Consider the following 11,034-nt stretch of genomic DNA (forward strand, 5'->3'; position numbering starts at 1 on the left):
CGAAGATTAGACCCCCTCACCATACAAAGATAGACCCCCTCACCACACAAAGATAGACCCCCCTCACCACACGAAGATAGACCCCCCTCACCACACAAAGATGACCTAGCTCCTCACCACACAAAGATAGACCCCTTCACCACACGAAGATAGACCCCCTCACCACACAAAGATGACCTAGCTCCTCACCACACAAAGATAGACCCCGTCACCACACGGCCCCTTCCCCACCGACTTGCCTCACCTTGACGTGGCTGGAGGAAACGGCGGTGCCATTCGAGAGAGAATTCTTATTTTCGGCGACTAGATTAGAGACTTGGAGTCCGGCGCTACTGTTGACGAAGGCGTCGCAGGTGCTCTGTACGAACTTGCGGCACTCGGCTTCGTTGTCGGGCTCGATGGCCAGCACCGAGATGAAGAAATCCGCCGGATTGTAGGTCTTGGGACAGTGCCTTCCTAGCCTAGGTGGAGCAACCACGATTTAGTGACTAAACTATAAGCCAATAACTTCCTGTTATTAGCTTAGAGTTTTGTTTTACATGATGTTTCGCTCTTTAATTTCTCAGTCATAAATGATTTCAGACTGAAATGTGAAAATCAAAAGTGACTAATTATAATAATAGTTGTGTCGGGGGACAGGCAGCCAGTATATATATATATATATATATATATATATATATATATATATATATATATATATATATATATATATATATATATATATATATATATATATATATATATATATAATATATATAATATACATGTTAGGCTCATATGGAGGTCCTCCCCAAAGGCCAAAACTACTGACTTTCCCCAGAATCCAGCTCCACAGCAAGTTGGCTACCGCCAGGTTACCTATTTACTGCTAGGTGAACAGTGGCATTAGGTGTTAGGAAACGCGAGCAACTATTTCTGTCCCGGCCGGGATTCGAACAAGGGTTCGAATTCTCAATTGTGAGTCGAGATATACCGGAAAGAGGACAGTAGAGGAGAGGAACCCATGGTACTCGACTTACCCAGAAAAGAAGTGGAGTGCCTCTGAGGTGGAGCCCAGGAAGGCCACTCGTTCCCCTCCCCCATCAGGAGGCACGCGGTCAAACAGCGCAAACACCTGCAAATACCAGTTACGTAAAACACAAATAGAGAGGGGACGCTGCCCCCCAGGGGACGCTGCCCCCAGGGGACGCTGCCCCCCAGGGGACGCTGCTCCCAGGGAAACGCTGCCCCCAGGGACGCTGGCCCCCCAGGGGACGCTGCCCCTAGGGGACAAGCCCGAAATGGCACGTTACTGGATGTTCTCCAGTGAACTAATCTCCCCCCCCCCCATGGCCCCCGTACCATACTTATTCTAGAGCTGCCCTCCCCATAGTATACTGACTGCGGTGCCAAGTGTGGAGCATACTGGCTGACTACACACAGGTGGAGCAGGAGGTGGAGGACTGACCTCCGAGCTAGGCTGGTGGATGGTAGTAATGACAGTCTTGCCCTTGCTCGCCAGCCCTCTCAAGGCCTGGACGACGTTCTGCGCCATGAAGGAGTCGAGGCCGGAGGTGGGCTCGTCCAGGAACATTATCGCCGGGTTCGTTAACACCTGCGGCGAAGGTTAATAATACTAAATAATGAAGCAATAATTAGGAAACAGTTAAAAAATATTTATATTTTCATTATAGTATCACTATTTCCCGGTCCCCGGGGTTCCCCCAGAACCCGATTGTTCTATATTACATCTGCTCATACACACACACACAATGATCTACGCATCATGTATGTGAGGACATGATCACCACATACAAGATTCTCAAAGCAATTGATAGGATAGACAAAGACAGTTTATTTAACACAAGGGGCACACGGAATGCATTAGAAAGTGATGTGGTGGAGGCTGACTCCATACACAGTTTTAAATGTAGACATGATAGAGCCTAGTAGGCTCAGGAACCAGTACACCAGTTGATTGACGGTTGAGAGGCGGGACCAAAGAGCCGAAGCTCAACTCCCGCAAGCACAAATAGGTGAGTACACGCCCCAGTGTACTTCTTAAGTAAAAGAAGCCCGAAACCCGTTTCTGCCGAAGCGCTGCGCGTACTAGTGGCTGTACAAGATTGTAATTACCATATTATGTATCCTCACAATCCCAATGTACCTTCTTGTATATATATATATATATATATATATATATAAATAAATAAATAAATAAATAAATAAATAAATAAAACGTGGTTTCGATCAGTTAAGAGGGTAGGGAGGAGGTCGTGGGTGGGGAGAGGGGGTGAGGGAGGGAGGGAGGGAGGGAGGGGGGGTGGGTGAGGGGAGGGAGGGAGGGAGGGAGGGGGGCGGGGACATAAGGGTGTAAGACACTCACCTCACAGGCGAAGGCGAGCCTCTTGGTCTCCCCTCCGGAGATGCCCTTCAGCCGCCCCGGCACACCGATCATCGTCTTGGCGCACTTCAACCAGACTCAGCTGCCAACACCAGAGGCATCATTAATCATGGAGAATAATAAAACTCTCATCCAAACTTCCCTGGAAATAAACATTCCAGTCACCTGGGTTCTAGAAGACTCGAACCGTGGACCCCCGGGCATGTGAGGCCGAAGCTCGATCGACCGAGCTATTGAGTAATGTTAATAAGGAAAGTTTCCGGCAGCAGCTGCTGCTGCCTAGCTGGAATTTTCGACTTTTCCCTGACTACTACTGAAGCTCAGAGGAATTATAGTGATCCACTACTCAGTAGCTCGGAGATTAGAGCTTTGTTCCGAGACGTGCAGGCATGGAGAACTATAGCATATACAGAACTATACCCAAGCAATCAACACGTGGTCTCGTCCACATTATAGATAGAAAGCACATGTGTCACAGCACACACACGGGCACGTCCAACACAGCACCGACACACGGACACGTCAACACAGCACCGACACACGGACACGTCAACACAGCACCGACACACGGACACGTCAACACAGCACCGACACACGGACACGTCAACACAGCACCGACACGGGCACGTCAACACAGCACACACACGGGCACGTCAACACAGCACCGACACACGGACACGTCAACACAGCACCGACACGGGCACGTCAACACAGCAACACACACCGGGCACGTCAACACAGCACCGACACACGGACACGTCAACACAGCACCGACACGGGCACGTCAAAACAGCACACACACGGGCACGTCAACACAGCACCGGACACACGGACACGTCAACACAGCACCGACACACGGACACGTCAACACAGCACCGACACACGGACACGTCAACACAGCACGGACACACGGGACACGTCAACACAGCACCGACACACGGACACGTCAACACAGCACCGACACACGGACACGTCCAACACAGCACCGACACACGGACACGTCAACACAGCACCGACACCACGGACACGTCAACACAGCACACACACGGGCACGTCAACACAGCACCGACACACGGACACGTCAACACAGCACCGACACACGGACACGTCAACACAGCACCGACAACGGGCACGTCAACACAGCACACACACGGGCACGTCAACACAGCACCGACACACGGACACGTCAACACAGCACCGACACACGGACACGTCAACACAGCACCGACACGGGCACGTCAACACAGCACACACACGGGCACGTCAACACAGCACCGACACACGGACACGTCAACACAGCACCGACACGGGCACGTCAACACAGCACCGACACACGGACACCGTCAACACAGCACCGACACGGGCACGTCAAAACAGCACACACACGGGCACCGTCAACACAGCACCGACACACGGACACGTCCAACACAGCACCGACACACGGACACGTCAAACACAGCACCGACACGGGCCACGTCAACACAGCACCGACACGGGCACGTCAACACAGCACCGACACACGGACACGTCAACACAGCACCGACACACGGACACGTCAACACAGCACCGACACACGGACACGTCAACACAGCACCGACACACGGACACGTCAACACAGCACCGACACGGGCCACGTCAACACAGCACCGACACACGGACACGTCAACACCAGCACCGACACACGGACACGTCAACACAGCACCGACACACGGACACGTCAACACAGCACCGACACACGGACACGTCAACACAGCACACACACGGGCACGTTCAACACAGCACCGACACGGGCACGTCAACACAACACAACACACGGGCACGTCAACATGCTGTGATAACCATGATAAGATGGCCACCATACCGGCCCATGTGTGATAAGACGCGTTGTTTTATCTTGGGAATCCACAGTCACCTTAAGGGTCTTAGCTTAATATAGTTATTATGTCGCTGACATCTTTATTGTGATGTTCTGACACATTCTTCATGACGTCCTCACACATGACATAACCCTGTCTCACCTGTCATGACCCCCTGACTCACCTGTCATGACCCCTTGACTCACCTGTCATGACCCCTTGACTCACCTGTCATGACCCTTGACTCACCTGTCATGACCCCTTGACTCACCTGTCATGACCCCTTGACCTCACCTGTCCTGACCCCTGACTCACTTGTCATGACCTTTGACTCACATGTCATGATCCCTTGACTCACCTGTCATGACCTCCTTGACTCACCTGTCATGATCCCTTGACTCACCTGTTCATGACCCCTGACTCACTTGTCATGACCTCCTTGACTCACCTGTCATGACCCCTGACTCACTTGTCATGACCCCTGACTTACTTGTCATGACCCCCCTGACTCACCTGTCATGACCCCCCTGACCTCACCTGTCATGACCCCCTTACTCACCTGTCATGACCCCCTGACTCACCTGTCATGACCCCCCCTGACTCACCTGTCATGACCCCCCTTTGACTCACCTGTCATGACCCCCTTGACTCACCTGTCATGACCCCTGAATCACCTGTCATGACCCCTGACTCACCCGTCATGACCCCTGAACTCACCTCCTGCATGACCTCCTCGACTCTCAACACTCTCTGCGCCTGGGGGATGGAGCGGTCCATCCTCAGCTGTGCCTGGGGGGGGGAGAAGAAGAAGAAGGCGTCACCGTGGTCTCGTGCACGCCTTTGGTTGCAAGGATAACATTGGTGTTGCACATGCAAAGTAGCCAAGTTAATCCGTGCTGAAGCCAAAGACGTTTAAAACAAAACTCCGCAACTATACTGATGTTGGTAGGTGGAGGGGGCGAGCCCGTGGGGGAAGGGCAGGGGGTAGGTGAAGGGGAAGGAGGAAGAGGTGGGAAGGGGTGGGAGAGGTGAGGGAGAGGGAGGGGGGGGGGGGGGGGAACACCCACCTGGAAGAGGAGCTGCTCCCTGACGGTGAAGGTGCCGATAAAGAGGTCCTCCTGCTGCACGTACGCTGACCTCCTCGTCAGCACCTCCGGTGACACGCGCTGACCGTTCAACGTACAGCGACCCTGCACGGGAGAAACCGCACGGTACAGCGGCAGATCACTATGGTGCACGGTACAGTGTTTACATGACTGAGGTACATGGGTACAGCGGTGACCTAAGATTCATTTGCAGTAGAAATATGACCAGGGTACAGGGAACAATGGGAACATGACCAGGATGCAGGGAACAATGGGAACATTGTTCCCTGTATCATAGCGCTAACCTGTCGACGTAGATCTAACCTGCCGTATAGACCACACCAGTACTGCACACTTCCCCAGCTAAGATACCAGTGGGGCTGAGTGTGTGATGGTTCTCTGTGTACTGCCCACTACAGCCCCCCCAATGCCCACCCGTGACCTTGAGGGCGCGAGGTCTCGCCTGTGACCTGCAGGCCGCGAGGTCTCACCTTGGTAGAGAGGAGTAGACTCACCTGTGACCTTGAGGGCCTGGTCGCTCTGAAGGTGAGGACGGCTGAGGAGAGTGGTCTTGGCCGGCCCCTGAGGCGCCCATGATGGCCAGCAGCTCCCCAGGACGACAGATCCCTGCCACTGTAAGGTAGACGGGGTAGTGTTACACCTCTACACTCACACCACACCTACACCACACTTTACTACACTTCACTACACCACATTACACTACACTTCACTACACCACATTACACTACATCTTCACTACACCACATTACACTACACTACACCACACCGTCTCTACTCACCATCTTTAAGAATGTGTTTCTCCTGGGTGACCTTCTTCTTGCCGAAGCCCTTGAGGTGGAGGGCGAAGACATTGACCTTCTCCCAGGAGTAGGTGAGTCGCTCCTCCCCCGCCACCCACGACTTCTCCACCGGAATGACCACCTCGCCATTCTGTGGGGGGGGGGGGGACACTAGAGTAGTCAAGGGTCACGTCTTGAGGTTCACCAAGACGTCATACCAAGAAGATATCGATTGATTGATGAAGATTAAGCCACCCAAAAGGCGGCACGGGCATGAATAGCCGTAAGTGGTGGCCCTTTTGAGCCATTACCAGTATCAAGAGCTGATACTGGAGATCTGTGGAGTGTGCGACTGCACCCTGTGGGACGGGAGATGTCTCCCGTGAAGAAGATATCCAAGCCATTACGACTATATAGCATCTTGGAAGGGGGTCAGGATAAAGATTTGGGATGGGTAGGGAGGAAAGGAATGGTTCCAAATCACTTGGACGGTCGGAGATTGAACGTCGACCTTCATGAAGCTAGACCGTCGCTCTACCGTCCAGCCCAAGTGGTTGGACCGGATATACGGATAGTTTGTTTGTCACCCGGGCTAAGTAACATTTTTTGACGAAGGACTTACCGAACTAATTTAAATTTATTTCAATAATTGCTATTTGAGATTTTTTTCGCAGGGGAAATTCCCGCGCGAGCCCTAAGCCTCTGCCTGGCGCACTAAGTGCATTTAAGAGGGAAAATCGACTCGAATCTACGATTTAGATGAAGGAATGTGAAAAATTCAGTTATATAAAATTTTAAATTTTCTCTGGGTTAAGATATGACCCAGAGTTTTGAAGTGGCTTTGTGATATATTTATACTAGGGAGGGGGCGGGGGACCCGGCGGTGCCCGGGATCGTCTGTCCCTCCCCCACTCCCCCTAACCTCTTGTTATCTTAGTAGTCACGTGGGGGAGACATTTTCCTCGTTGTAAGATAATAAATAATGCGTCTGTTTTCTTCTCGTTGTTACTGATCCCTCAGCCTGCCTGGTGCGTGTGTTACGACAGTAAAGTTATACACTATCTTGTAACACACGTAAGTCCCCTGTGTTGCAATTCCAGAAGATGTTGCCTATCCAAAATCAGAGTCACAAACTGTATTCGTAACAAGTTATACAACTCATCAACACAATGGCTGGACTAAACAGGTGTAAGGGAGTCTAAAACAAACTTATATTTTTTTCGATAAAGTGAGTAACATTTAGCTTACAGTTTGAAAGGTGATATATGTATTGGGAAAAAGAAATTATTGTTTACCATAAGAGCTGTAAGACAGATATTGGCGCAATGTAAAGCTCAGTATTAGAAAACAATTTGAAGGTTTAAGTAAAATAAAGTGATCATATCGTGAGGTTATACACATCTACCAGCCCATCGTCTAACCCGTTCTCGCACTTTCTTACAGTCAATACGACTTATTAAATACGTGCATATGTGACATACTAAACATACTAGTTTACCTTGAAAAGCTTCATAGAAAACACTGACCTTACCTAACCTTCTTAGTATGTTAAGATAAGCATCTTATTGCTTCGTAATTACAATTATTACTTAACCTATACGTTGAACGGGTTGCATCGTCGTGTTTTGGTAGTACTTATAGTAACGATGAGGGCCATAGTTTATATATATTGACGTACAACAAAATTAGAAAGTCGAAATCCTGAACCATTGGTTGGACAAACCGGAAAACTATTATTTTTGCTTTGACAAATTAAAACTAACCTAACCTTCCTAGGCCTATTGCATGATATCTGAAGCCTAATATAGTACATAATGTGTGCTATACAGGCCTAGGAATATTTGTTTGTTTTTTTAGCTTCATACGTACGAATGTGACTATTGATGATAGTCACAATAGGTACTATCTAAACAGGAGGATGGGTTGTGGCACCCTCAGTTCTCTACCTCAACAGACAGAGACTCTCCCGGATCAAAATCACTCCTAACACCCAACACATGTAACATAGATCGAACTTCAAAGATACTCAAAATGTCTACCATTAAGCCATCTAGTTTATATGTCTGATGGAGAGACACTATGTCTAGACAATAAAGGCATTGTTAAACTTCAGTTATCCATAATGTGCCATAAGCACTACCTGATCAACCAAGCTGTGATTCATACGTCAGGCTGCGAGCAGCCGCGTCCAACAGTCTGGTTGACCAGTCCAGCAACCAGGCCTGGTCAAGGACCGGGCCGCGGGGACGTTGAGCCCCGAAATCATCGCAAAGTAACCCCTAAGGTAACGTCAGGTAACTCTAAGTTCCCTTTGCAGTCAGCAAATTTATTTAATGTTTTAATTAATTAATTTTGTTCTACCGCAGATGCTAACGAGCATATCTACACGTTGGTCTGTCCTCTGTGGACCAGGTTAGAGGTCTGTTACACTACCTCCTAGAAAGCGCAACATCCAAAAGTTCCGTTCAACGTATTATGAAAGTGGATTTAACGTTGATTCAACGTCAAAAACCAATGCCACTATTGGATAACACGCCCGCTGGGATGCAGTGTTGAGGGTTCCTAACTACTCAACCACCTTGAGGTTACCTTGATAAGTATAATCAAGGTAATCAATCACCACAGGTAATTGGCATGCTTTTGTCCAATGCCAACCAGCGGGCCACAAGGCGCGTACTGTGTTTTGGGTATTCACATTCCAAAATAAAGCATGAATACTGATAGTGGAGATCAGGTGATGAAAGCTCGAGGCCTTCGCCAAGCTGTCTTTCATATGACAGCCTTATCAGCGGGACAAGGTTAGCGCAGTAGCATGACGCAACGCTGGCGCGGCGCCGTCCTGACACAAGCCGCTCTGCGTCTTCTTGCGTCCTGCCTGGCTCGGAGGGGCCTACGAGGTGGACACGGTCGCCGATGGTCGTATACAGGGTCATAAATTGTCGTGTACATGTGTTATGTAACAGCTGGTGTACGATACGACACAATAGTCGCAGCCAACTACTGTGAGACAGCAGAGAAGATTACAACCAGCAACAGGAGGATTACAGCCAGCAACTGTGAGGCAACAGGAGGATTACAGCCACCAGCTGTGGTGGCAACAGGATGGGTTATAGCCAACAACTTGGAGGCAACAAGGGAATTAAAGCCTACAACTGTGTGGCAACAGAGGAATTAAAGCCTATAACTGTGAGGCAACAGGGGAATTAAAGCCTACAACTGTGAGGCAACAGAGGAATTAAAGCCTACAACAGTGAGGCAACAGGAAGATTACAACCAGCAACTGTGAAGCAACAATTAAGAGGGTACATCCATATCATGATAACATCTTATCAATTATTGCATCACATGTGCAAGGTTAAATTACTTTATCATTAAGAGAATTTGAATAATTATACCATTGATACTTTAAATAATTATACCATTGATACTTTAAATAATTATACCATTGATAGATACATCAATGGTATTTAAGCGCATTAAATAAGAGCGGAATGAATGAGTTAATTACAGCAGTGATACAACCGTCTGGTGTGTATAGGCAGGAATCTTGTTCATTTAATTGAAAACTGCTTAGAAAACCGAACCTTCCAAGTTGTCGTGAACAGTTAGTCTTCCCAGGAACTTATCCTAGAGGCGAGTGTGTTGGGCGCTCACGTGCCCTAGAAGCGAGAATACCCCAAGGTAATGGGCAAAGACCATGCCCAGCTGGGGGGTATATCGTAGTGGCGAATCAGATCTATACTGGATTACAGTATTCACCGCCAATTTGGGTTGGGAAAAAAATCACAACAACGCCGCACATTTGGTAAGAAGCAAACTCAATTAACTTCACTCAATACCGTACATGCACTCAATACCGTACATGCACTCAATACCGTGCATGCACTCAATACCGTACAAGCACTCAATACCGTACATTACAAACTCGCCGACACAGATGTGGCCGGTCTGTTGATACTCTTAAATGATTCATAAAATGCATAAGCCTCATATAGCTTCTTCGCAAGTTCCTTTCTCAAGAATAAACAAGAGCTGGGATAAGTGATAACCAGATGAATGTTCCCTTTGTATAAACATAGCAAGGGAGGGGAAAGTGCCAAACCATTACGACTAAATAGCACTGGTAAACATACCAAGTTTGACCCTCTTAACGCCTAGCATGCGCAAAATTATAATTCATAATTGTTACATTAACGCTCCATAATGTAACATTGTGGAGCGTATTTTGGCAACAGGCTTCAACGATCAAATATCAAATCTTGAAGTTTATTGAATTCAATAGTGTTCAATCAAATACAGAATTCCCGCATCGCTACACAACGGTAGTTAACATATAGACGATACAGACGACTATCTGTAGACGAATCACGTCTACAGATAGACGAAGTTAGCAATTTTGTAAAGATGGACAGACTGGTTGAATAACTGTGTGTATTAGTGGATGGATGATGTACCTCAGTCGAGTGACTGATGCATTCCTGTGTGTCTGACACAGAAAACGCACTCACCTCCTTCTGGTAGCCAAAGTTGTCAAGTCCGGCCGACATGTTCACTGTTTACAATCACTGCTGGGTCGTGGTGCCTGTGTGTTGCTCGTAGCCTCTTGATGGTGGTTGTGGTGATGGTGGTTGTAGTGGTGGTGGTTATAGTGATGATGGTGGTGGTAGCGATAGAGACAATCCCCGCGCTTTACTAAAGAGTAGACTTATTCTTTCACCAAAGCACCGTCCAGCAAGCACACTTCACTTGCGTATATCTTCGCTCTTGTTTATAATTGTATGGATACGCATAAGGTTTTCAAAAACTATTATAAATGTCTAATTAATAAACATTTTAAAGAAATAATATATAAATATGTAAAAATATCAATTTATATTTTAGTAAAAAATATTAATTATTAATCATCACAG

The 11,034-nt window shown here is 48.2% G+C and overlaps 2 protein-coding genes across 2 annotated transcripts in view; both read right to left on the reverse strand.

The window, feature by feature from the left end:
• Positions 1-2,459, reverse strand: part of LOC138372757 (protein white-like) — a 12,310-nt gene extending 9,851 nt beyond the window's left edge. Inside the window, exons 1-4 of the mRNA XM_069338355.1 lie at positions 2,366-2,459; positions 1,448-1,594; positions 1,020-1,114; positions 245-461 (exon numbers count right to left, since the gene is read on the reverse strand). Of these exons, the coding sequence (XP_069194456.1) occupies positions 245-461; positions 1,020-1,114; positions 1,448-1,594; positions 2,366-2,437 (531 nt within the window). The 5' untranslated portion in view covers positions 2,438-2,459. The remainder of the gene's footprint in view (positions 1-244; positions 462-1,019; positions 1,115-1,447; positions 1,595-2,365) is intronic.
• A 3,376-nt stretch (positions 2,460-5,835) lies between these two features.
• On the reverse strand, positions 5,836-11,024 carry LOC138372502 (protein white-like). The gene is made up of 3 exons (XM_069337975.1): positions 10,633-11,024; positions 6,125-6,275; positions 5,836-5,957 (listed from the first exon to the last, which is right to left on the reverse strand). The coding sequence occupies exons 1-3, from the start codon at positions 10,669-10,671 to the stop codon at positions 5,836-5,838; spliced, it is 312 nt and encodes a 103-aa protein (XP_069194076.1). The 5' UTR covers positions 10,672-11,024.
• Positions 11,025-11,034: the final 10 nt, after the last annotated feature.

Source organism: Procambarus clarkii, chromosome 39 (genome assembly GCF_040958095.1).
Source record: "Procambarus clarkii isolate CNS0578487 chromosome 39, FALCON_Pclarkii_2.0, whole genome shotgun sequence".
NCBI classification, from domain to species: Eukaryota; Metazoa; Arthropoda; class Malacostraca; order Decapoda; family Cambaridae; genus Procambarus; species Procambarus clarkii.